The 27,286-nt window shown below is 45.0% G+C and overlaps 1 protein-coding gene across 3 annotated transcripts in view; it reads right to left on the reverse strand.

Moving 5' to 3' along the window:
* Positions 1 to 27,286, reverse strand: part of STK39 (serine/threonine kinase 39) — a 180,901-nt gene that overhangs the window by 89,914 nt on the left and 63,701 nt on the right. For all 3 annotated transcript variants that reach the window (XM_070731720.1, XM_070731722.1, XM_070731721.1), the window contains exons 6-10: positions 18,948 to 19,057; positions 17,174 to 17,275; positions 15,282 to 15,415; positions 9,618 to 9,666; positions 9,458 to 9,523 (exon numbers count right to left, since the gene is read on the reverse strand). In XM_070731720.1, the coding sequence (XP_070587821.1) occupies positions 9,458 to 9,523; positions 9,618 to 9,666; positions 15,282 to 15,415; positions 17,174 to 17,275; positions 18,948 to 19,057 (461 nt within the window). The remainder of the gene's footprint in view (positions 1 to 9,457; positions 9,524 to 9,617; positions 9,667 to 15,281; positions 15,416 to 17,173; positions 17,276 to 18,947; positions 19,058 to 27,286) is intronic.

A 27,286-nucleotide genomic window follows, 5' to 3' on the forward strand; every position in this document is an offset into this window, starting at 1 on the left:
TATCCTCCACGGTGGAGAAATGGACAGTTCTCTGAGGTCCGCAAACCATGGTCTCCGAGGCCAATGAGGCGCTAGCAAGAGCACCTCCGCCCTCTCCGACAGGATCTTCCTTACCACTGATGGAATAAGTGGAATCGGAGGAAAAGCGTACAGTAGGGCATTTGGCCATTGAAGATGTAGTGCATTGATTCCTTCGGCTCCCGGAGTTGGAAAACGGGAGTAGAACCTCGGGAGCTGGGTATTCTGGGGTGTGGCGAATAGGTCCACCACCGGTTCCCCGAACCGACGCGAGACTTCCTGAAACAGGCCCGGATCGAGCCGCCACTCCGCCGGGTCCAGTTCCTGGCGACTGAGCCAGTCCGCCTGTTTGTTGTCCTCCCCCGCGATGTGCTCTGCATGGAGGGAGCAAAGATGAGTCTCTGCCCAGTTGAAGAGGAGGACCGTCTCTTCCATCAACCTGAGAGAGCGCGTTCCACCCTGGTGATTTAAATGCGCCCTGGTCGCTACGTTGTCCGTGCGTACGAGGACGTGGTGACCTTCCAGTAGGGTGGCGAAGGCCAGCAAGGCCAAGCGGACAGCTCTCAGCTCCAAAAAATTGATGTTGATTGGGCATATCTCCTGGGGGCTCCAGAAGCCTTGAGCCACCTGGGACTGGATGTGAGCCCCCCACCCCAGCAGACTGGCGTCCGTGGTGAGGATCGTGTGATGGCATGGTCCGAAGGAAGTGCCCTGCCGCAGTGCTGCAGATCTCCACCAGCGGAGAGAGAGTTGCAACTCGCGTCCCACGACGGTTAGACAGTGTGTATGGCTCAATCTTCGACGCTGAAACGGGAGCAAGGTCCACTGGAGCAGTCGATAATGGTAACGGGCCCAAGGGACAATGTCCACACAGGATACCAGGGTCCCGAGTACCTTTGACAGGAAAGACAACGGCACCGTTCGTTTCTGTTGAAGGCCGTCTATGAGAGAACAGATGCGGTGCTGTCTCTCCGGGGATAGATACACCCTTTGAGAGACCGTATCTATCACCGCACCCAGATGAATGAGTCTGGTGGCAGGAACCAAATGGCTTTTTGGCATGTTGATGGTAAAGCCATGACGTTGTAGACAAGACATCGTGGTTTGTAAGTCCATGTGCGCCCTCTGGCGGGTTGGAGACAGAAGTAAGATGTCGTCCAAATATGCGAGAATCCGGATAGGTCGGGACCGCAGATCGGCCAGCAATGCATCCAGTACCTTCGTAAAGGTACGTGGGGCCGATGATAGGCCAAAGGGCATGGCCCTGTACTGGTAATGGACGTTGTGTAGACAGAATCGAAGAAATTGTCGATGGTACGGGTGTATGGGGATGTGCAGGTAGGCCTCCTTTAAATCCACTGAAGTAAGAAGGTCCCCTGCTCGAACAGAGGCCAGGATGGAGCGGAGGGAGGCCATCTTGAACCGTCGGTACAGAATATACTGGTTCAGACGTTTGAGGTTCAAGATGAGCCTGCAACCCCCGGAGGCCTTGGGTACAAGGAACACCCTTGAATAGAATCCCGTACCCCTGGAATTGTCCTGAACAGGTTCGATCGCCTGGATCTCTAAAGGTGGAGAATTTCCTGATCTAACAGAGACCTCCTTGCGAAGTCTCTGGGGACCGGACAGGCGGTAAAATGGTGTGGAGGGTCGTGTAGAAACTCGATCTTTAGCCCTTGCGAGATAGTGGCTAAGACCCAAGGGTCTGAGGTAGTAGCTCGCCATCTCTCGCTGAAATTTTGTAGCCTGCCCCCCAAAGGAATGCCGTCCAGACAGTCACTTGGCACGTCTGGCGTTCCGTTGCTGGTATCCCCGGTATGGTCGTCTCGTCTGGGAGAAACCTCTGCCTCGTTCCTGGGAATACTGTCGGTCATTCCTGTAGGATGTGGAAAAGGCCCCCTGTGAGTAAGGTCTGGCCTGCTGTGAAGGGGCGGACCACGAGTCCCACCGAAAGGACTGCCTACGGGAGTACGGGCCAGCCCTTCGGTCCTGGCGGCGGAAAGATCTTGGGAGGACCTTCCTTTTATCCTTATCCTCCACCAGGACAGGATCTAGGGCCTCCCCGAACAATTTTGTACCCTCAAAGGGAGCCGAAGACAGAGTCCACTTCGACTTAGCATCCACCTGCCAGTTCCTGAGCCAAAGCAGGCGCCTTGACGAAATGGTGGAAGCCATAGCCCTGGAGGCAAATTTCGCGGCATGCAGGGTGGCATCTGTGGAAAATTCCGCAGTCGCGAGGAGTTTATTCAAGTCCTGCCGCAGTCGAGTCTCTTCAGGAGCCAGTCTCGCCTGAACCTCCTGAATCCACATAATGGATGCCCGACTGAAGAAGGAGGCAGTGGAAGCTGCTCGAAGAGCCCAAGCGGCCATCTGGTGGGTCTTTTTGAGAAGAGTCTCCGCTCTCCTTTCATCCGGTTTCAAATTGTCCGCCGTCTCTGAAGGCACAACCGTGCGGGAAACCAAAGTGGCCACCGGCTTGTCCACGGGGGGGAACTGGAGTAGCGTCTCCATGCTGTCATCAAAAGTATAAAACCTGCGTTCCAGGTTAGAAGGCCCTTGTGCCGCCGCCGGATGTTGCCACGGGCGCTTGACATTCTCGAGGAAAATCTCCAATGCAGGAACCTTGTCCGATTCCTTAGCGGGTTCCTTGCATAAAGCAGCCGAGGTGCGTAGCCCGTCTGATGGCTCCACTAGTGGCGTTGCTCCTGGCACATCTAAGGCTTGCTTTGCCTTGCGCAATAAAAGCCTATACAAGGAGGGTTTAAAAAGTCCCGCCACTGCTGGCTGCTCTGGAACAGTGAATTCATCATCTGACAGGCCCTCACCGTGGTCACTGTCCTCCTCAAAGTCAGGGGGCGGTGGTGCTGACCAGATGTCTCTGGGCTGGATAGGCTGAGAGGGAAAGACATTGGCTCGTTGTGTTGCCGCAGCTATGCCCTGCGTAAATGCATTGGCCACAATGTCCTGTATAGCAGGGGCAAAGGCCTGCCAAGCATCTGCATTGTCTCTAAGCCCCGCTGCCGTGGGGGTGAAGGTAGATGAAGGCACATAACATGGTGTCTGTAACTCCCCTTGAGACAGTGCCTGCCTATGAGAGGAGGTAGACCTCTCAGGCCTCGCTGCAGGTGATGGCAATGGAGGGGGAATCTGCCTGTCAGGGGACCAGTCTCTCTCCGTTGCGGTGCCCTGGAGCCCCATAGAGATAGCAGGTGAAAAAGCAGATGGAGGAAGAGGCTGGAACGGGCCTATAGTCAGTCCCCCTACGATGGGGGGGGACAAGGCCGCCTCCAAACGCTGCTCTAGGGCCTTGATCTTCCTCTCAGCCTCACGAAGAGAGGAGCTGGATTGAGAAGGCTTATTTTTAGGCTTGCTGGACTTATCCTTCCCCTTGACAGGAGTTTGGACTGCCTGGGCCTGCTCCTCCCCAGTGACAAGTTGATCAGCCATATTTATTTGATATGGGGCAGCGTACTCACAATCCAAGCCACAAACAATGAACAGCCACAGTCGTTTGTTCAGAAATAGAAGGCTCTGATACACAAATGATGGCAAGCAGGCAAAGCTGACAGTGAAAAAGCAGCCTTCTCATAGGCTGTCAGCCGGTCACGTGACCCCCTCGGCTGTCACTGGGCAGACTGCATAGAACAGATAACCTGGCCAGCTGCCCAGTTCGCGCCTAATTAAAACGGCAAGCAATGCCGTTCGCGCTCTTGGCTTGGTGCCAGCAACAATAACATGGCGGCGTGAGGAGATATAGAAGCCTCCGCTTGCCGCTCGCTATTCCGACCTCGAACAGCTGTTCGGCGGCTCCTAACGGCCGCCGCGGCTTTTTTTCTTGCTTTCTCTGCTTCTCGCCGCCCCCGACAATGGGGAGGGGCGGACCCCCCCCATCTGGGGTGATATGGGCTCACTAGACCACCAGGTCAGTAATTATAATCAAATTATAGCCCCGTTGCTCCTCGGTGGGCAGTACCCGCTGAGAGAAGAGGCCCCAAAAGGAGAAAAGGTGGGGGTGGTGCCCGCGGAGGGCAGAGACCCCATTAGCAAACAGGAACCTAGTAAAGGAGAAAAAGGGGAAAAAATTACAAGGTTCACATATATTTAATATACATTAAACTACATTTACATACTCAACCTAAAGGGAGAGAAAAAACTCATGTCCTTAACCTCGACTGAGTTTTTTAAAACTGGGTACTTGGGGCAGCAAGGGGGCGGTACCTAATTATTATTTATTTATGTTAATTTGAAACTCAGTCCTACCAATAAGACTTGAGCTAAACCCATGCTGGACTCTCCTTCCAGGAGGCATGGGAGAAGCTGGTAACAGCAGCAGCAGCAGCCACCTTTTGGTCAAAGGAGTGGGAGGTTCCTCCCTCTCACCCGCCTGGGTTTCTCTCTCTGGCGCAGTATGGGAGGCAGCCTCGTGCCGGGTGTATGGGAGGCGTGTGCTCTTCCTCAACGCGTCAGAGTTCCTCTTTTTTTTTAAGCTTTAAAGTTTTGGATTTTTTTTTATTCCCCTCACCTCACCTTCTTCCTTCAGCAGTGACTGTCCTCCTCCTCTTCTTCCTCTTCCTCCTCCCACCCAAATTCCGAGCTTTTATTTCTTTCGTAATGGGTTTGCATGCATTATTTGCTTTTGCATTGATTCCTATGGGAAAAATTGCTTCTACTTACAAATGTTTCTACTTAAGAACCTGGTCACGGAATGAATTAAGTTCCTAAGTAGAGGTACCACTGTACTGGTATGTTTTTCAAATTCAGGCTACTTGTACTAAAAAAAATAGGATTTAGCAGATTTGTTATTTATCTGTGGAAAATCAGCTGTCTGCCAAAAATCCAAATGTAATTTGGTGAGGAATTGCCTTATTTAAAAAAACAACAGACAAATACACACCATCTAGTGGCTTTCCCTGAACAGTCTGAATTCCTGTGAGTACATTTTTCTCTACTAAAAGATGAACAAGACTGAGTGGTAATTTGCTAAGTAAATGCTAAGGACATCTGTTGCAAAGAGATCTACTTGAAGAGCTATCCAAACAATTCAAACCAATTGCAATTTCCATCCCCAATGTCACAGGCCTAGCAAAGGAAGTCATTTCAAGCTCTATTTATTATTTATGGCCTTTGTTAAAAGGTATGCACATGAGTGATCTATACACTCCTTAAGTATGTCTCTCACACACATACCTACACAGTGCAACATATTACACAGGGAGTACCTGTAATCAATGCTAAATAACACGCCTGTTTGGACTAGTCTATACTAATTATGGACTTCATCTGATTACTGGATTTGGGCAGGGGCGCGAGGTGTTGTTCTGTCAGAAATATCAGAATCCAAGCTAACTTAATTTTTTTTCTGTATCCATTTTTGCCAAAGAAGAACAAAAGCTCAAACCAGCAATGACTTGAAATAGAAGGGTGCTAAGAGGGGAATTCTGGGAGTTGTCGCCTTGTGACAGCTGAAGAGCCAATTTAATGTAAAATCTCCTTCTTCCAATCTCTCTATGAAAGGATGTAGACCTGCCCTTGAGGAGCAAGAAAGGCGCAAGAACCATTAAGGGAAGACAATTGTCCCGAAGAAGTGAAAAATGTGATAAAGAAATTTAAAATAGCCATGCCTTGATTTTTATATATATATATATATATATGTAAATATATAACCCTTTTTTGCCAAGAGGCAAAAAAGGAGCTGTGATGTTCCTTCAATATACCAGGGTGATTCGACACAAAAATGTAACCCTTCCCTGGTACAGAGCTGAAAGGATTGGATACTGTAGCCTAGAGGTTAATTCTCTGCCTTACAAGGCAAAGGTTGCAGGTTCAAGTCCCAGTGAGGGTATGGCTAGCTGATGAGGCCAAAATAAGGCCGAAATAGATCTATCCTAGTCTCCCTTAATTTTCAAATTCAGTAAAAAACATGACACACATATATATTATATACAAGGGAGTAGAGTAAAACCGACAGGCTTCCAAGATTGTGTTATTCTAACCTAAAATAATAGAGAGTGTTTCTGGAATGCCTGCTGCTTTTGTTTCTTGACCTTGCCTCCCTCAAAGAGTTGGCACATTCTCTCAAACACATACCTACACAATGCAACATAATAGAAAAGGAAACAGGGAGTAGCTGCAATCAATGCTATATAACATGCCTGTTTTGGACTAGTCTTCACTAATTGTTTAAAATACTTGTACAACAATTCTCATTATCCCATATGATTTCCACTTTGACTGAAGCTGACAAGATTAAACTACCTAGGCCAGAGAAGGTTAAACAAGACATTATCACACAGCAAAGAGGTGTCAATACTGTTTAATTGGGGATGCACTTACAGGTTGAGGTTCAATTAAATCTTCCCTTCTTTTGATTAGAATTCAAGGGAAGAATCATCTCTGGGCCACTGTCCTATTATTCTTAGCATTAATGTGATGTTTTCCTTGATTGCAAACGCCACAACAGCTTTACACGAAAGGAAAAATTAAAACCCCCAAAGTCACAGAAGAAGAAAATTTTCTGAGAAGAAAATCTTAGCCTCCAAAATCTTAAAGTGCAGTCAGGCGGTAGGGAAAGCAAGTAGGATGCTTGGCTGCATAGCTAGAGGTATAACAAGCAGGAAGAGGGAGATTATGATCCCACTATATAGAATGCCGGTGAGACCACATTTGGAATACTGTGTTCAGTTCTGGAGACCTCACCTACAAAAAGATATTGACAAAATTGAACGGGTCCAAAGACGGGCTACAAGAATGGTGGAAGGTCTTAAGCATAAAACGTATCAGGAAAGACTTAATGAACTCAATCTGTATAGTCTGGAGGACAGAAGGAAAAGGGGGGACATGATCGAAACATTTAAATATATTAAAGGGTTAAATAAGGTCCAGGAGGGAAGTGTTTTTAATAGGAAAGTGAACACAAGAACAAGGGGACACAATCTGAAGTTAGTTGGGGGAAAGATCAAAAGCAACATGAGAAAATATTATTTTACTGAGAGTAGTAGATCCTTGGAACAAACTTCCAGCAGATGTGGTAGATAAATCCACAGTAACTGAATTTAAACATGCCTGGGATAAACATATATCCATCCTAAGATAAAATACAGAAAATAGTATAAGGGCAGACTAGATGGACCAGGAGGTCTTTTTCTGCCGTCACACTTCTATGTTTCTAAAGTGGATTTAAAAGAATGGCTACATTTATTTCATTACACTATTTGTATGCCAACTTTTTATTCCACTGAATATACTCAAAGCAGCTAAAAATAATTAAACTATGAAAAAGGTTAATAGTCACTACTAAAATGTAATAAAGATGATCTTCTAGAAAACCCACCCTCATCTTCATTGCTTTTTCTCTCCCCGCCAAACATACAAATACAGTGATCCCTCGATCATCGCGAGGGTTCCGTTCCAGGACCCCACGCGATGATCGATTTTTCGCGAAGTAGCGGTGCGGAAGTAAAAACACCATCTGCACATGCGCAGATGGTGTTTTTACTTCCACCGCCCTTCGCCCCCCTTTCCCCAGCGTGCGCGCGTGCTGCCCGCCCCCCGCGCTGTTGCTGGGGCCGCTTCTCAGCTGAGAAGCGGCCCCGGGGTTTCCCCAGCGTGCGCGCGTGCCGCCCACCCCCCGCGCTGTTGCTGGGGCCGCTTCTCAGCTGAGAAGCGGCCCCGGGGTTTCCCCAGCGTGCGCGCGTGCTGCCCGCCCCCCGCGCTGTTGCTGGGGCCGCTTCTCAGCTGAGAAGCGGCCCCGGGGTTTCCCCAGCGTGCGCGCCTGCCGCCCGCCCCCCGCGCTGTTGCTGGGGCCGCTTCTCAGCTGAGAAGCGGCCCCGGGGTTTCCCCAGCGTGCGCGCGTGCTGCCCACCCCCCGCGCTGTTGCTGGGGCCGCTTCTCAGCTGAGAAGCGGCCCCGGGGTTTCCCCAGCGTGCGCGCCTGCCGCCCGCCCCCCGCGCTGTTGCTGGGGCCGCTTCTCAGCTGAGAAGCGGCCCCGGGGTTTCCCCAGCGTGCGCGCGTGCCGCCCACCCCCCCGCGCTGTTGCTGGGGCCGCTTCTCAGCTGAGAAGCGGCCCCGGGGTTTCCCCAGCGTGCGCGCCTGCCGCCCGCCCCCCGCGCTGTTGCTGGGGCCGCTTCTCAGCTGAGAAGCGGCCCCGGGGTTTCCCCAGCGTGCGCGCGTGCCGCCCGCCCCCCGCGCTGTTGCTGGGGCCGCTTCTCAGCTGAGAAGCGGCCCCGGGGTTTCCCGCGCGTGTGCCGCCCACCCGCCCACCCCGTTGCTCGCGCCCAGGCTCGCGCGCGCTGCCCGCCCGCCCACGCTGTTGCCGGCTCCGCTTCCCAGCTGGGAGGCGGAGGTGAGGTGTCCCCAAGCGCGCGGGCTTTCCCCAGCAACGCGCGCAGAGCTAGGGTGTCCCTCCCAGCTGGGAGGCGGAGGTGGGGTTTCCCGCGCGCGCCGCTGTCTTACCGGGGCAAGAGGGGGAAGACCCAGGGAAGCCTCTGCCCGGTGGGGAAACTCCACCATCTACGCATGCGTGGAAGGGCACGCATGCGCAGATGGTGGAGTTTACTTCCGGGTTGAAAACTCGCGATATAGCGTTTAGCGAACATCGAGGTCGCGAAACTCGAGGGATCACTGTACACTATTTGTATTACTATACCACTACATACAATACAATAACTATGTCAATACAATATAATAAGCCTGCCAATCTCTGTAACCCACAAGGCCTCAGTTCTGCTACGGTTAGCATAGCAGTTCTGTGTCTGTGCAGCAGGAATGGGAAACCTATAATTCACCAAATGTTCCCATAGCAAATCACAAGGAATAATTGGAACTATGATTCAGCAACTTTTAGTCACAAGTTATTTATGCATTCAGGCATGGTAGCTGTCCAAATGCTGATCCTGGAGAATTACCAAAAGAAAGTAGCTGCCACATTTTGTCTTCACAGCACTACACAAGTAGTCCTTGACTTACAACAGTTCATTTAGTGACAGTTTGAAGTTACAACAGCACTGAAAAAAGTGACTTATGACCATTTTTCACACTTATGACCGTTGCAGCAACCGCCGTGGTCATGTGATCAAAATTCAGACTCTTGGCAACTGATACATTTGTGACGGTAGCTGTGTCCTGGGGTCATGTGATCACCTTTTGGGATCTTCTGACAAGCAAAATCAATGGGGATGCCAGATTTACTTAACAACCGTGATACTAATTTAACAACTGTGGTGATTCACTTAAAAATTGTGGGAAGAAAAGTCATAAAATGGGGCAAAACTCACTTAACAAATGTCTCAACAACATAAATTTTGGGCTCAATTGGTCATAAGCCAAGGACTATCTGTAGAGTTATGTGCAGCGATCATCAGTAATACAACTGTGACTTTATTATGCATTAATTTTCAAAAAAGGAAAAAACACAGTTGAAAGCAATTACAAGGAACCTTACCTTTTTTGCTCTCTGGCCAATATCAGGGGTTTTTGTAAGTAGTTTTTCAATCAAGTATTCTCTAGTCTGTAAAAATCAAGATTGTTATAATTAAGTCTAGCCCAAGAAGCATTCATATTGATCTCAAATCAGGATTTACTTGCTGAATTAAATATTTTACCTTTGCTTTTTGGAAGAATTTGCATTTTAAAAGTTCTGCTGCAGTAGGCCTAAAAGATAGATTAAAAGGGCAATTTAGAATATCATTCCAGCATTGTGTTGATGGACCAGGACTACTACATATTATTTAGAAAATTCACCATTCAACATCCAGGGAAAAGTACTAAGAAAGTAGACTTGATTTCAATATCCTATGTTTTCCATTGTAAAAACATATATAATTACACTTTATATATTAAGTTCAAAATGATGAAAATGCCAGTTTTAAAGGCATGGGTTTACTGATAAGGTATATGAAAAAGTTGCTCAAACAGTTTTTTACAACATGCCAACTGTTCTCAGAAGCCCTCTGGCTGGCCGAAACAGGGACTCCAGGAAGGACGTCTCCGTGACGTCAAAGCTCCGCCCCTGGAATTCCCTATTGGGATTCCCCACCTCCGTTTGCACCTCCCGACCGGCTGACAGCTCCACGACTCTTCTGGGAAGGTGACAGCTAGGCGGTGGCGCTTCTCGGCATTCTCCCAAACCCGAACTTTTGCTGAACTTCAGGGTTCAGCGTTCGGGAAAACGGCGAGAAGCGCCCCGGCTGTTTCGGGAGGTGACAGCCAGGCGGCGGCGCTTCTCGGTGTTCTCCTGAACCCGAACTTTTGCCGAACTTTTTGGGTTCGGCATTCAGGAGAATGTCGAGAAGCTCCCGGCTGTTTAGAGAGGTGACAGCCAGACGGCGGGGCCAACCAGAGAGCCCGTTTTTGCGATCCTGGGATTCCCCATCAGCATTGCAAAAACGCGGAATTCCGGAGGTGGGGTTTCCCATGGTGAGGAGTTTCAGGGGAATCCCACCATCGCAAAAACGGGCGCTTTTGCTTGAAAGATCGGTAAATTTTGGGCTTGCACGCATTAATCGGTTTTCCATTGATTCCTATGGGAAACATTGTTTCGTCTTACGAACTTTTCACCTTACGAACCTCCTTCCGGAACCAATTAAGTTCGTAAGACAAGGTATCACTGTACTGTCTTATAGAGGAAGATTATTTTAAAAAGAAAATAAATGAAGCATCTCCCTATTTACAGACAGTAAAAATCTCAGTTTAATAAGATGCAATTAATACATTTTCAATCTAACTGTCACTCTAAAACCAAATGGACAAAGATCCATTCGTAGTCAAAATGAGGCAGTCTGATTCACATTTATGATACTTATTTATTTACCTTATTTTATCTCAGCTATATCATTTTTATAAAAAATTGAAGGTGGCAAATATACTTAACACTGTTTCTTGCCATTTTTTCTACAACCGCCACCCTCTGTGAGTTGACACATTTGCATAAGTTGCATAAATATGTCATTATATCAATAATTTAAATCACCATGAATACCTTGGGATTTAATGGACATTCAGAAGAAACTGGCACCTTTTTTCTGAATTAGCTCATTAATCAAAGAGTGAAATTTAGTTGTAATGTATTCCGTTAGCAATTGAATCAATATCCCTAATAAATCCATTAAACCCACAAATCCAAATAACTCCATTAAATCCATAAATCCAAATAAATTACTCCTCCTATTCGATATCCTACTCCAGCTACGCTACAGAGCAGGGGTCTCCAACTTTGACAACTTTAAGACTTATGGACTTCAACTCTCAGAATTCCAGCTTTGCTGACTGAGGAACTCTGGGAATTGAAGTCCACAAGTCTTTCAAGTTGACAAGGTTGGAGACCCCTACTATAGAGATCTAGAAAACTCTTTCCCTGGAGATTGGAAAGGCAGGTTTACTACTACAAATGATGAAAGAAAAACAACAACAACCCAAATTTAGAATAAGTTTGTTTATGCAGTTTTAGAATTATCCCAGTTTCCGATGTAAAGGAGACGCTTGTCTCATTTTGAGAATTATTCTGTCTAGAAATCATCTTTATCAAATAGGTAATTTGTCTATTAGCATAACAACAATGTCAGTTCTAAATGTCAGAAACAGTGTGCCCAACAAATTGGCTCATCATTGCTAAATAACAGTATGAAATATCTGATATGAGTATGAAATAGGAGCAAAAATCCTCTATCACCAGCATCACTCCTGAGCTCTTTAAATAAGACTTCAACATAGCTATCCGGAAGAGGTGGACTAATACATAGATACCGTAACTGAAAAATGTTTGTAAATCCTAAAAAATAAAGAATATTTTTAAGCTTTATTAAGCACCAATACATTCTATACTGCCCTCCTTTAATATAAAGCATTTTAGAATCTCTCTTGTCAGAGCAAGACTAGATTGTCGATTCAGAAAAAAAAATCAGCTTAATTTTGATCAGCCTTGTACAGACTTCAGCAATTCTACCATCTAGTGGCTAGAAACATTTTCAGCAATCACATAAGGATGGGATTATTTATTCTGGTACAAGATAATGTTGATTTCTCCTTAATTGGGGGATGTGGGTGGGAGAAAGATAAGGATGGGGATGATAAAGCATTATCTAGGACTCTGATGCTGTTAATAGTCTGAAACAAACCATTTCACACAATGGTCTTTCTGATACTTAAAATAGAGCTGGAAATCACTTTACGTGGTCATGTTAGCAGAATAATAAACAGAATGCTTTTGAATTTAAGATAAAGAATAGCAGATTTGTCAACATTAACAAGCTGCAATAAAGAAATAAAAATTGTTAGAATTATAGTGTTTATAGTTTTTTTCCCCACCTATGATATTTTTTTAATACTATGTTGCAATAAGGAGCCACTGGTGCAATTGACATCTTAACAAACATGAGTTCTCTAGAGCATTTCAGGCTGAAGTAAGGATAACATTTTATTTCTGGTCAAAGTGGTAGACCTTTGCTTAATGCTTATGTCCCAGAGATGTAGAGTTAATGAGACACAGTGAAAGGCAAATGGTTTGGAAATAGGTTTACAAAGCTCTCCAGAGTCGAACAAAAGCAAATCAGTTTCCCCAAAAATGTACATGTAGCTATACACTTAAAATATATCTCATTTTACGAACTTAATTGGTTTCGGGAGGAGGTTCGTAAGGCAAAAAGTTCGTAAGACAAAACAGTGTTTCCCATAGGAAACAATGTAAAACCGTTTAATGCGTGCAAGCAAAAAAACCCAACCACGCAAAAACGGTGCTCCACTGGGCGCCGCCACCCAGCTGTCACCTTTTGAAACAGCAGGGCGCTTCTCGGCGTTCGGGTGAACGCCGAGAAGCGCCGCCACCCAACTGTCACCTTTGCAGAAGAGCTGTGGAGCTGTCAGCCGGTCGGGAGGCTCAAACAGAGGTGGGGAATCCCAATAGGGAATTCCAGGGGCGGAGCTTTGACATCACGGAGACGTCCTTCCTGGAGTCCACGTTTCGGCCAGCCACGAAGGACGTCTCTGTGATGTCAAAGCTCCGCCCCCGGAATTCTCTATTGCGATTCCCCACCTCCTTTTGAGCCTCCCGACCGGCCGACAGCTCCGCAGCTCTTCTGAGAAGGTAACAGTTGGGCGCCGCCACTTCTCGGCATTCTCCCGAACCCGAACGCCAAACCCGAACTTTTGCCAAACTTCCAGGTTCGGCGTTCAGGGGAACGCCGAGAAGCCCCCTGGCTGTTTTGGAAGGTGACAGCTGGGCGGCGGCGCTTCTCAGCAGTCACTCGAACTTTTGCCGAACTTCTGGGTTCGGCGTTCACGCGGGCAGGTTCATAAGGCAAAAAAAGTTCATAAGAAGAGACAAAAAAATTCAGAACCCCGGGTTCGTATCTTAAAAAATTCGTAAGACGAGGGGTTCGTATCACGAGGTACTACTGTATAGCACAAAAGAGGAAATCTACGTTACTCAGTTCTGCCACAGAACCCTTACTAAAAAGGGTATATGTCTTGTTTATTTATTTTTTTATAACTAACTATGTTATTTCAGCATAGCTAGTAAACCAGCGGAATAGCATTTCTGTCTTTAAATATATTATTCCAGAGACACAATGAAGTCCAATAAAGCTTTGTTCAGAAATAAATGTTTGCCAAATAAGAGGCAAATTTTACAGCTCCATCCTCCATATTCTTTTCTTACAGCACAGATTGTGGTAAAATATATTTTTCCATTTTCCATACTCTTTGTCATTTGCCTATTCCTCTAGCAATTCCAGACCCGTTTGGCAAGCTGTTGTTATGTGTACATTGGTTTCTGGGATACTGTTTTTCAGTGGCAACTGAAAAAAGGATGGGAAGCTAACTCCTAACTCCATTGTTAGCTTCATCATTAACTCTTCCTAAAATGGTAAGAAAAATTGAGCATTTTGAAAATAGGGAAGGAATTATTTTTGAAGGGAGTGGACATGTGAAATAGACTTTTCTTAATCATCTCCCCAAGACCGAAATATTAGAGTGTTCTATAATTGCAGAGACCATCTGTGTCAAAGAGTATTTCTCCAATAACGAACTCATTACTAACTTCCTTAAACACAGGGTAAAACTCATGGAGTTATTGATCATTTCACTTCATACTCTGAGTTAGAGTGAGTGATAAAATTTGTGTGATTTTCTGGTTATTCTAAATCACAGGTGTCAAACTCGTGTCACGTTGCTGTCATGTTGCCATCACATGACATATTGTGACGTTTTTCCCCTTCAAGGAGCTGGAGCCATCCAGTCAGTTTGACACTCCTAAATGATTGTTGGCTTTTTCTGAACTTCTGATCATTTTTTGACTTTTTATTGCGTTTTTACTGCATATTATATCAGTTTCCCAAAGCCATAACACATTGAAGCAATCTATACATTTTATAAATAAAATAAATACAGTGGTACCTCAAGATACGAACCCCTTGTCTTACGAACAACTCGGGATACGAACCTGGGGTTCAGAAAAATTTTGCCTCTTCTTACGAACTTTTTTTGAGTTACGAACCGGCGTTCGGAGACTGCTGGGAAGCCGCGCGGCTGTTTTAAAAGGTGACAGCCGGGCGGCGGGGCTTCCCAGAAGGCTCCCGAACGCCGGTTCGTAACTCGAACAAAGTTCGTAAGAAGAGGCAAAATTTTTCTGAACCCCGGGTTCGGTTCGGGAGGTTGCTGGGAAGCCCCCCAGCCCGGCTGTCACCTTTTAAAACAGCCGCGTAGCTTCCCAGCTGTCTCCCGAAGCCGAACGCGGAAGTTCGGCTTTGGCGTTCGGCTTCAGGACACAGCTGGGAAGCGGCGCGGCTGTTTTAAAAGGTCGCAGCCGGCCTGGGGGGCTTCCCAGCACCCCCCCGAACCCTGAACCCGGGTGGGTGCTGGGAAGCCCCCCAGGCCGGCTGTCACCTTTTACAACAGCCGCGCGGCTTCCCAGCAGTCGCCGAAAGCCGTTTTTTTGCGGGGGGTTTTTTGGTTGCACGGATTAATTGACTTTACATTGTTTCCTATGGGAAACAATGTTTCGTCTTACAAACCTTTCGTCTTACGAACCTCCTCCTTGCACCAATTAAGTTCGTATCATGAGGTATTACTGTATTAAGTAAGTACAGGTATGTCCAATTATTTCACTCAGAAAAAGCAAGGGTCAAGCAATCAGATGGAAGTCTTTATCTCTCTACACTTAAGTAGAAAGGAATCTATATTTTATTATTTAAAACATTTATTATTTAAACTATATCCTAATTTAAATGCTTTGCCTCACTTTCTTACATCTCTCCTTTTTAAAAACACCATACCTTTTAGAAGGGTCTTTTTGAAGACACAAGGAAATTAGTTTTCTAAAGGACTTGCCATATTTCTTGGTCATTTCTTTGTCTTCTACTCCTGTTTCCAGGGTTGGAGGATCGTTCTGCAAGGTCAACATTAATACCTATTTTTTTTAAAAAAAAAAATTAGGGGATTAAGTCTTGGCCAAATTAACAAGGATTTAAATAACGCTAAATTACAGTATTATGTAAAGAAAGCTAGACAATAATTTCAACATATAGATAAGAAAGCAGAAACACAAATAAAAACTCTTGACTCTGAGCTACCATACCACTTTACAGAATATATACCAATCCATTTGAATCTAGGCATGAAGGCATAAATATAAATGACAATTTCAGAAATTCAAGATTTGGGGAGTGGGACTGGTGGGACTAGAAAGTCTCAATTTTCAAGTGGCCACCTGAAAATGGATTATGGCCCTTAGCAACATCTTCCATTCTGGTCTATCTCAGGTGCTCTGGAGAAAAAACAAGGAGAGAAGTTCACCATCCAAAGATCTTTGATAGAAAACGTGTGAAGATATTCATGAACTGGGAGAGCCAGTGGTAACAAGGTCAGCCAATGAATGAGCATAGCAACTCAGTCAGCCAAAAGGAACTAACTACTTCTGAGTCTGTGCAGAGAATCGAAACTGAGAAGCTTAAGACTAGGTGTGACTCCACTCTCCACTCTGTCTCTCTCTGTATTCTTCCACTCTGAACTCTGCTGAAATGAAACTATGTTCTTTGCTGTCTGTAACTGCTTGAAGAAAAACTCCGCTAATGGTATTGTAAATATGTATATTATTATGTTTATAAAGAAGTTCTTGAAACCAGCAGAATCAGTCATCTGTGTGTGCTTCTGGTTTTGATTTTACAATAAACTTTAATAAAAAGTGTTCAGTAAAAAATAACAATTTTGCAAACTTTAATATCATGGAGTAGGGGAGATCTACAGGTAATCCTCGACTTACAACTGGTGAAAGTTGCGATGGAGCCCCCAAAAGCTATTTATGAACCAGTTTCCAAGTTACAACATCTGCTTTGCCCAGTTATGTAACTTCATTTGGGGGTACTCAACAACCAGACCATATTTACAGCCATTGGCAGCGTCCCATAGCCAGCACATGCTGTGACATTCATTCACATATATAAACTAAGAACACTTGTGCTGACTTGGACAAGATAAGTATGTAGTACCCAGAAATACAGGTACTCTTTGATTTAGGATTACGACTGAGCCCAAAATGTATGTCACTAAGTTAAGCTGGTTTTGTCCCCTTTTACCACCTTTCTTGCCACAGTTGTTAAGTGAATAAGCTGGTTGTAAAGTGAATCTGGCTTTCCCATTGACTTTGCTTGCCAGGAGTTGGCAAAAACGTGGTCACATGACCTCAGGACATTGCAATCCTCATGGATATGAACCAGTTTCCAAATGTCTGAATTCTGATCACATGACCCTGGGGATGCTATAACAGTTCTGTGAAGAACGTCCGGGTCACTTTTTTCCAGTGTCATCGTAACTTCGAATGGTCACTAAACACACTGTTGTAAGTTGAAGACTACTTGTACCATCGTTTTTAAATTACATAGGGAGGCAGCAATCACACCCGGCTAAAGAAAACCCCGTCTAAAAAGATCATTGGGATGGAGACAAATGGAGACCCTAAAAATGGAGAGGCGAGACGACAGGGAATCAACATCTTTCACCCCTGACAGCTTAACATCTGGGAGGAAGGCATCAATAACCAGGGTCTTAAGCCATGTTCCAGCCACTATAAACTTCTGATGCAGACCTCACTTGTACAAGCTCTAGATCTAAACCTGAAAAGTTAGTTAAGCAACTTCAGATTCCATGCTTATTTTCCAGCTAGGCTTACTTTCATTGGAGGGTATTTGTGGTAAGGTGCTGAACCTGTGGCTAATTCAATGGCTGTTATTCCAAAGCTCCAGATGTCCGCCTTGAAGTCATAGCCTCTCACCTATCAAAGGGAAATATAAAACAGAAATGTTAATTTAGCAATGGTATTTTAAATCATGCATATGACATAATAAGGCGGCGCAGTGGCTCGGCTGTCAAGATGCTGGGGTTGTCCAGCAGCCTGGCTTTAAGACCCAAGTGCAACATGATGGGGTGGGCTCCTCTCTCGTCTCAGCTCCTGCCAATCAAAAAATTCAAAAGCATACAAATATCAGTGAGTAAATGCTGTATTTCTCATCGTATAAGACACACACTTTTCCCCTCTAAAAGAGGGTGGAAAAGTTGTTGCATCTTATACACTGAATACAGTCATTTTTGGCCTCCCGAAACCCCGCCCACATCCCATTTTGAGCAAAAATAGGCCAATTTTTTTCACAAAAACAGAATGTGCACAGGGCTTGGGACTGAGACCTGCAGAGTGCTCCTGGGGGCTGGGGAAAGGCAAAAAGCCATGGTAGCGCAGCAGGTAGAGTGCTGTATTGCAGTCCACTGAAGCTGACTGTAGATCTGAAGGTCAGTGGTTCAAATCTTACCACCGGCTCAAGGTTGACTCAGCCTTCCATCCTCCCGAGGTAGGTAAAATGAGGACCCTGATTGTGGGGGCAACATGCTGAAAAGTGCTATTGCTAACATGTTGTAAGCTGCCCTGAGTCTAAGGAGAAGGGCAGCATAAAAATCGAATAAATAAATAAAATAAATTAAAAAAAAATGGGTGGGGTTGCCTTCCCAGAAACATTCTGCAGGCTTCCCAAACCTTCTGCATGCCCCATTTTGGCAAAAATGGGTGAAAAATGGGCCTATCTTTACAAAAAATAGAGGCATTTTTGCCTTCCCCCAGCCCCCAGAAGCACTCTGCAAGCCTCCCAAACCCTAGGCGCGCCCTGTTTTTTGCAAAAAATAGACCCTTTTTTGTTTAAAAAAAAAAAGTGGGTTGCACAGAGGTTTTGGATGGTCTGCAGAGTGCTCCTGGCGGCCAGGGAGGACAAAAACCTTTTTTTTAAAATTTACCTCTTTGAAATCTTGGAGCATCTTGTATACTGGTGTGTCTTATAGTCCAAAAAATACATTAGGTACCACTTTTGTGGGAAGGCAACAGCGCTCCGTGATGCAATGATGACCACTAGACCACAGAATGCCTTCAGGTTTAATGGCCTTGAAGGGCTCAATGGCCTTGAAACGGAGATAAGCACTGGCCCCTAGAGTCGGCAATGACTAGTGGTGTCAACCCTGAAGCAAACCTGTCTGAGGCTTCATGGCCACAAGGCAGAGGGGGAGAAAGAGAGGGTGGGAGATTTGATAACTCAGCTTTTGCCGTCAAAATAAAAAGTTTTCTTATGGGAACCAAGGTCATTCCATCAGGTGGCTGGGAGGTGGAGGAGTGGAGTAACCAGGCAACCTGCCAGCACCACTATTGGACAATGTGACCAATCTGACCTGGGGGGAAGGGTAACTTTCACTGTTTAATTAGGTGAAAACTGTAGGAACTTTCAGAGTAGTTTTTCACCAGTTGTGCCAATATGATGTATCCAATAAATTGTTTTTTAAGGAATCCACCTGCCTTGGAGTTCCGCTTTCAATGGGTGCATTACTTGGAGAGTAATGCACCCTTTACTCTCAACATGGATTCCTTTACTTTTTATTTATATCACATAATAAACATCTAGGTCTTATACCTGTTCCATGACTTCAGGAGCCATCCAACATGGAGTGCCAACAAAGGTCTTTCTTACTTTGTTACGGGTTACATCACCTCCTGTGGCTAAAAATGCACTAACTCCGAAGTCTAGGAGGAGAAAACAGAGACATTCTTTTAGCATTCAATTCACTTATTAAACTCTGATTCTAAAGGCGAAGTTCCTATTTAAAAGTATGCAGCTTCAGTAGGAGACTTCTATTTAAATGAAGCGGTTAATTTAATGTTTTCTCTATAGGTAAAACAGGTAGGTTTTAGAAATGAGGCATCTCTTCCATCTATGAATCACGTCTGTAAACATTATTTTAGTCTCCTTCATAGCGCCATAAAATCCATAGAGACTAAACAAGGAACCAGTTTACTTCACACTACTGTTTCAGGTCAACATTCCACTACACTCAGTTGAGAATGTAAAGATGCTATTATTAGATCTGCATTAAAATTCCAACAGGTTAGGAGCAAAAGAAGAAGCAGCAGACTGACATCTATTTCTGCTTCAAATATCTTACGAAGACGTAAGATCACAGCGGAAATGTGAACAGCCATGCAAGGCTTCGGGTTGGTGGTGGACCTGATTAAAGGATTAAATATTGCAGGAGAAAGGTAGCAATAGAGTGTGCGCAAATCAAGAAATCAAGTGTAACCGGATTGCATCTAACGATGCAATTCAGGTCTAGATGGAATATTCATTCATTCATTCATTCATTCATTCATTCATTCATTCATTCATTCATTCATTCATTCATTCATTCATTCATTGGATTTGTATGCTGTCCCTCTCCGAGGGTGGCTCACAACATATCAAAACAATAAAAAATATACATATCTAAAAAATCCAATTAATATAGCTAAAACACTTTAAAAACTTTAAAAAATAACATTTAAAATCCTTCATTCCCATTCATAGAGCAAGACATACTACACTCATTGGCCAGGAGACTAGGGTCTAATGGCCCCAAGCCTGGAGACACAGATAGGTCTTTAAACTTTTACGGAAGGCGAGGAGGGTGAGGCAGTACGAATCTCTGGGGGAGCTGATTCCAAAGGGCCAGGCCCCCCACAGAGAAGGCTCTTCCCCTAGGTCTTGCCAAACGACATTGTCTAGTTGTCGGGACCCGGAGAAGGCAGACTCTGTGGGACCTAACCTAATATTTTATAGTAGTGAACTAGGTGGCTTTAGGAATGGAAGGAAATGGATCACAGGCAAGAAATGGGAGCAAGAAGTAGATTCCTACTATCCGGCAAAAATTGCCAATGGCAAGGGGTGTTAATCAATTGCTGAATCAAGTCAATAACTATAAATGTCTGTAGAATGTTCAAACTATAAGACTTATTTTTTAAAGACTGCTTTATTATTGTTCTAGACAACTTTAAAAAATGAAGAAACTTTTAAAAATAAATGCTTGATCTGAAGAGGCCCAGTGCTATAGTATCTTCTTTTAAACAATAGAGAATAATGTATAGTTCCAGAAAGTCACATCAAGTATACAAGTAGCAACGTGAGAAAATATTATTTTACTAAAAGAGTAGTAGATGCTTGGAACAAACCTCCAGCAGACATGGTTGGTAAACCCACAGTAACTGAATTTAAACATGCCTGGGATAAACATATATCCATCCTAAGATAAAATACAGGAAATAGTATAAGGGCAGACTAGATGGACCATGAGGTCTTTTTCTGCCAACTATCTTCTATGTTCCTTTTTCCTGTTTGGCAAATTGCTGGGAGGCAAACTAAGATTTGTCTTCTACTCCAAAAAATATGGTATCCCAAAACACACAATTAAAATTACTTATTTTAAACAGGGTGATAGTCATAACACATAGAATTGTACAACTCTTTGCTGTGAGCCAATACATGAGTTATTCACAACAATATGCATCCTGATCTTAAATTTGCAAGAAAGTAATGAAGTCATTTTTCTTAGCAAGTTTTTTTTTCAAATACCACATGAACCATTTGAAGCTACTAATACATATAATATTCAGAAACAATCACTTCTTAATAGCTGAATGCGCTACGTCAAATCAAAGAGGGGATTTCTCTTTTCCATTCTATATTAATGTGCAATTTAATTCTCTTTAGTGCTAACACTTTGGATGACACAACAAAAGTCATAAATCTAAGTGCTAGTCTACATTTATTACAGCAATTATTTCTAGCTTGCAATGATACCATTCCTAAGTTAAAATATCACTAGCAATTACGTATGACAAAAGAAGAACAAAAGAAAAGGAAAATTCTTTCTTGGTAACAACTTAGAACAATAATGCTAAAGACTAATTTATACTTAGTTTTTCTTCAACTCTTAGCTGCTAGGTTGACTTCAAAGTACTATTTCAGGCTTTTGATCATGAGTACTCAAACAGTATCAGCCATTATTGCCAGGATTCTCAGATTATCTAATGCCCTTACAATCTAAACTACAAGATGTGTCTCTGAAACATTTAAAGCTGCTTTCCCATTGGTTTAAGCTACATATTCCTGCCCCCTTACCAGCATTTTAAAGGTTATGAAAATGTAGCACCTAACAACAGCCAATAAAATATAAACACACAACCACTCGCCTACATTACAAAATGATATACAGTGATCCCCCGGGTATCGCGATCCCGATCATTGCGAACGGGCTAAATCGCGATTTTTCAACCCGGAAGTAAAAACACCATGCGCACCTTTTTTTTATGGCCACGCATGCGTAGATGGCGCCGGGCAGATCAGCTGCTGGGCGGCTTCCCTGGGTCTTCCCCCTCTTGCTGGCGGGAGGGCGAGAAGCCCCCCCCAGCACCCGCTCGCCCGCCCTTCGCCCGCCCTTCGCCCGGCCACCCGCCGTTCGCTCGCTGCTCGCCCGGCCACCCGGGTTCGGGGGGGTGCTGGCAAGCCCCCCATGCCGGCGGCGACGTTTTAAAACAGCCGCGCGGCTTCCCAGCTGAGTCCTGAAGCGAACTTCCGCGTTTGGCTTCGGGACTCAGTTGGGAAGCCGCGCGGCTGTTTTAAAACGTCGCCGCCGGCATGGGGGGCTTGCCAGCACCCCCCCGGACCCCCAACCCGGGTTTGGGGGGCTGCTAGGAAGCCCCCCATGCCGGCGGCGACGTTTTAAAACAGCCGCGCGGCTTCCCAGCTGAGTCCTGAAGCGAACTTCCGCGTTTGGCTTCGGGACTCAGTTGGGAAGCGGCGCGAGCGAGCGGCGCGAGCGAACGGCTTGTCCGCCGCCTGCCTGCCCGCGCGCCCGCCGCTCGCCCGCCCACGCTGTTCGCTCGCGCCGCTTCCCAGCTGAGTCTTGAAGCGAATTGGCTTCAGGACTCAGCTGGGAAGCGGCGTGCGCCCGCTGCTCGCCCGCCCACGCCGTTCGCTCGCGCCGCTTCCCAGCTGAGTCCTGAAGCGAATTGGCTTCAGGACTCAGCTGGGAAGCGGCGCGAGTGAGCGGCGCGAGCGAACGGCTTGTCCGCCGCCTGCCCGCGCGCACGCCGCTCGCCCGCCCTTCGCCCGCCCACACCATTCGCTCACGCCGCTTCCCAGCTGAGTCCTGAAGCGAATTGGCTTCAGGACTCAGCTGGGAAGCGGCGCGAGCGAACGGCGTGGGCGGGCGAAGGGCGGGCGAGCGGCAGCGAGGAGTTTGCGTGGGCGGTGGGGGAACCCCAATCTTCGGCTCCTCGCTGCTGCGGCGGAAGTAAAAACACCATCTGCGCATGCGCAGATGGTGTGTTTACTTCCGCAGCGCTACTTCGCTAAAAACCGATCATTGCGAGGGGTCCTGGAACGGAACCCTCGCAATGATCGGGGGATCACTGTAGTCCCATCTATTCATATTTAACAATATTAAACCCATTAGATCATGGGTGTTTGTTGTGATTCAGCCTGAGGCTCCTCAGGGACCGGCTGGATCTCTGCCGGATCCATGCCCAGAGGAGGAGGACAGTGAACAGGAGGAGGAGGACCAGGCAGACGGGGGAGAGGAACGTCAGGAAGAGGAGGAGGGAGAGCAGCCTGAGACCCCCGGGGGGCGGGGGCGCTCTCCCCAGCTAGTAGCCTGGATTCATTGGATGAAGACGCACAGGCTATAATAGACATGAGGCAGCGATGAGCAGCTCAAAGACGGGGCCAATTAGAAAGGTATTTCCATCCCTGAATTGGCAACAGCTGGGTTTGGGTGTGGTTCTCCTCAGCAGGGTTGGAAAGGCAGGCCCGCCCTTACAGTCTTGTGGAGAGTTATCAATTGGGAGTCCTGTGACCTTGCTTCGATCCTCGGCGTCTCTGATCTTGGCTTGTGGCCTAGAAGTCTGGAAGACTTGGGGGAGGCGTGGGTTTTATTATCTCCAGCGTTGTTTTTGCCAGCAAGAATCCTGTTTTATTGCCTGGCCTTCGTGAAACCTCTGTGAAGCTTCATAGTGTTCCTGTCTGTAAGAACAGTTTTTGTTACCTGTGTTTGCTTTGAATTATATAAACTGCCTTTGCTTTTTACCAGTGTGTCTGGATACTCTTTTTGGTTGGTGTTGGCGTCTGGGGGGACCCAGACAGAACAGTGTTAAACCTGTGGCATCATGCTGTTGTCACATGACATATTGTGATTTTTTTTCCCCTCCGCAGAGTTGGTTTGGGCGTGGCTGGATATGACACATCTGGCCTGTGGAGTGCCAGTTTGACACCCTTGCATTAAATAGCGATGTAAATTATTATTTTTTTGTGGGAAAAAGCCATTTTTAAAAAAAAAATAAACAAAGGATAATTAGAAGTTTTAAAAATTTCTGCAAATATTTTCAATATCTGGCAAATATTTTTGATTTCAACATACACTGAGGTGATCTTGGGGGGGGGGTCTCCAGGGTTCCTCATACCACAGTTTAAAGAAAAACCGAGCTACAGGGAAAATATATAAACCCTTAGAAAGATGAACAACACTGTTTTCAGGAAAGAGAATTCACTTACACCGAATGCAGTATCTTTTTCAGGGCCTGCTTCTGTTCAGTCACCTCCAATAAAATCCCTCTGTAATACAATCCTTTCAACTGTCTAAATTGTTTGTAAGTTGGAACAAAACTAGTGATGTATATCCTCATATTCTGTTTTGAAAAGCAAGGCCCTCATCAAATAACAGAGTCAAAGGTTTAACAAAAATGATTTGTCAGAAGCAAACCGAGCAGCCAGGGTAATTTTGAAAAGAGGAAAATGAAGACCACTTGATAGTTCCGTATAGAAATATCTTTCCCTAAACTGTCCATCACAGTTCTGGTGGAGACGTTATCATTACTATCTTAACATTGGTCAAATTGTATTTTTATTTGAGCTTTATTTTCCACTAAAAAATAAATTGCCAGAATTTGAAATTGTTACAGGATACATGCACAGCATTACTATAAACCTAAGTAAGGAAGACACTGCATATGCCTCAATGGGCGAAGCAATCAAAATTCAATATATAGTGATACCTCGTCTTACAAACCCCTCGTCATACAAACTTTTCAAGATACAAACCCGAGGGTTTAAGTTTTTTTGCCTCTTCTTCCAAACTATTTTCACCTTACAAACCCAAGCCGCCGCCACTGGGATGCCCCGCCTCCAGACTTCTGTTGCCAGCGAAGCATCCGTTTTTGCGCTGCTGGGATTCCCCTGAGGCTCCCCTCCATGGGAAACACCACCTCCGGATTTCTGTGCTTTTGCGATGCTGCAGGGGAATCCCAGCAGCGCAAAAACGGGCGCTTCACTGGCAACCGAAGTCCGGAGGTGAGGTTTCCCAGCGAGGGGAGCCTCAGCGAAATCACAGCATCACAAAAACACAGAAGTCCAGAGGTGGGATTTTGAGGACTTCCATGTCTTGCGATGCTGCAATTTCGCTGAGGTTCCCCTCACTGGGAAACCCCACCTCCGGACTTTCGTTGCCAGCGAAGCACCCGTTTTTGCGCTGATGGGATTCCCATACTGGGATTCCCCTGCAGCATCACAAAAACATGGACGTCCAGAGGTGGGGTTTCCCATGGAGGGGAGGCTCAGGGAAATCCCAGCAGCGCAAAAACAGGCTGGCAAAAGGGGTGTTTGGGGCTTGCACACATTAATCTCTTTTCCATTGATTCCTATGGGAAACATTATTTTGTCTTACAAACTTTTCACCTTACAAACCTCGTCTCGGAACCAATTAAGTTCATAAGATGAGGTATCACTGTATTAGCAGGCTTTCTTACTGTACCTCAACCAAAATAATAGTTCTTTTTGGATCTTTATATCATGGCTTGTTTATAGACCAGTTTGCTGTAGTGATTAAAGCACCAAGGCAGAAACAGACAGATGATGAATTCTAGACCTGACTTGGGCACAAACCAGCTGGGTGACCTTGGGCCAGTCTCTGTCTCTTAGGAGAGAAGATGACTTATGGCAAACAAATTATGGAAATCCTTGCCAAGAAAACTGCAGGGAGATGACCAGGAGTCAACACTGCCTCAAAGGTTAAATTAGCTCATTGAAGCCAAAGTTTCCAATGTCACCAGCACTGCCATATTGTCACAAACCATTTTATTTTTATTTAATGACATTGCCTTGTATCCATTCCTTCGAACGATGTGTATATGCCGCCCAAGCTAACATCCAAGGAACATCCTGCTACATATGGTTGTGCTATAATCAATCTGTTAATATGTAAGAGGCAGAAAATTTTAATTTGTTCAACTATAACATTTATTTATTTATTATATGTTAATGTTGCCCATCTCATTGACATAGGAACTCCAGGCAGCTTATAATATAATAAAAAATTTAAAAGATTATATGACGCAATTAAAATTAAGAGGGTTACCATATTTTTTTTAATTTTTAAAATTAAGAGGGTTACAGAAATATTAAAAATATATTAAAAGCTTCCCTTAACATGTCAGAAATACAAACAAAATCCTCATATTCATATTACAGTTTAAGGTTTTAAGCAGAAGTATTTCCTTACAAATCAAGAAAATGAATGAAAATACTATAAAAATTTGAGGTCAATCAACCATTTTAGCTACTTTTTAAAAGTAATCAATCCTTGACTATGGCAGCATACAAATGTGAGAAATAAGTAAAATTTTGGTTTGGTACATGCCATGTGATTTGTACTGCTTTGCTTTAACAAATTGTGTTTCCCCATTATGGTTTATCATCATTTCTTAATCATAACAGGCCATTGTGGCTTGTTTAACAAAGAATCCTAAACTGAATTGTGACAAAATGTTATGGTGAACTAGACAGCCATCAAATTGATGGCACAGGTCACAACTACAAGCTTCAGGTCATTAAGTTTGTAATTAGTGTCTTAGTATCAGGAGAATTTTGTGATGGTTCCAAGTCAGGAATTGCAATGCTGGTACACTGGTTTTTATTGTCCCAGAATTAAAACTCAGCAACTTGCCAAAGTCTTTAATACTTTATCATTTTTACAAAGCAACATTAGGCTATGTGTGCTATGCAATGCATTATTTAAACAAACTACAGAATTAAGTCTATTGAAATTTGAATTCTTTACCAAGGTGCCAAGTCTTTACCTTCTTTTTGCTAACACAAAAAGGGTTTCACAGACTTTGTGATACTGTAACTCTTTAAAATACTCAAATGAATTTGTGCAACATCCTCTTCATAAATTAAACTGTGGCCTTTAAACAGACCACTCACTTTTAATAATTGATATCTAACCTATACACCAATTAAAACAATGAGATCTATAGAGCTTTATAAAATAAAATAAAAATATTTCATTGGAAACAAATCAAAAGAAACCCAGTAAAATGAATAAGATTCACATCCTAATAGACAAGATTCTCAAAGTGAATACAGTGGTACCTCTACCTAAGAACGCATCAACTTAAGAACTTTTCTAGATAAGAACTGGGTGTTCAAGATTTTTTTGCCTCTTCTCAAGAACCATTTTCCACTTACAAACCCGAACCCAGAAAAATTTCCCAGGAAATTTGAGAGCAGCACAAAGGCCCAGCCAATTTCCTGCCATTCCCCCTTTAATCCCAGCCATCTTGGGCTTTTCTGGGCTGCCAGAGGAGCCTTTTGGTGGCACTTAAGGAGGCTTTGGCAGTCCAGAGTGAACGAAGCATTTTCCTTTCTCTGGCCACTTGGAGAGGGAATAAATTTCTGCCAGCGCCCAGAGAAAAGAAATGCTCCCTTCGCTCTGGGCAGCCAAGAGCGAACGGAGCGTTTTCCTTTCTCTGTGCGCATGGAGAGGGAATAAACCACTTCACTGTGGTGACTCCCTCGTGCTGCCTCCCATACACCGGGTGCAAGGTTGCCTCCTGGAGTGTCTGGCAAAAGACAGACAGAGGCGCTTCGCCCCGGCCAGATCAACTCGG

Source organism: Erythrolamprus reginae, chromosome 1, assembly GCF_031021105.1.
Source record: "Erythrolamprus reginae isolate rEryReg1 chromosome 1, rEryReg1.hap1, whole genome shotgun sequence".
NCBI classification, from domain to species: Eukaryota; Metazoa; Chordata; class Lepidosauria; order Squamata; family Dipsadidae; genus Erythrolamprus; species Erythrolamprus reginae.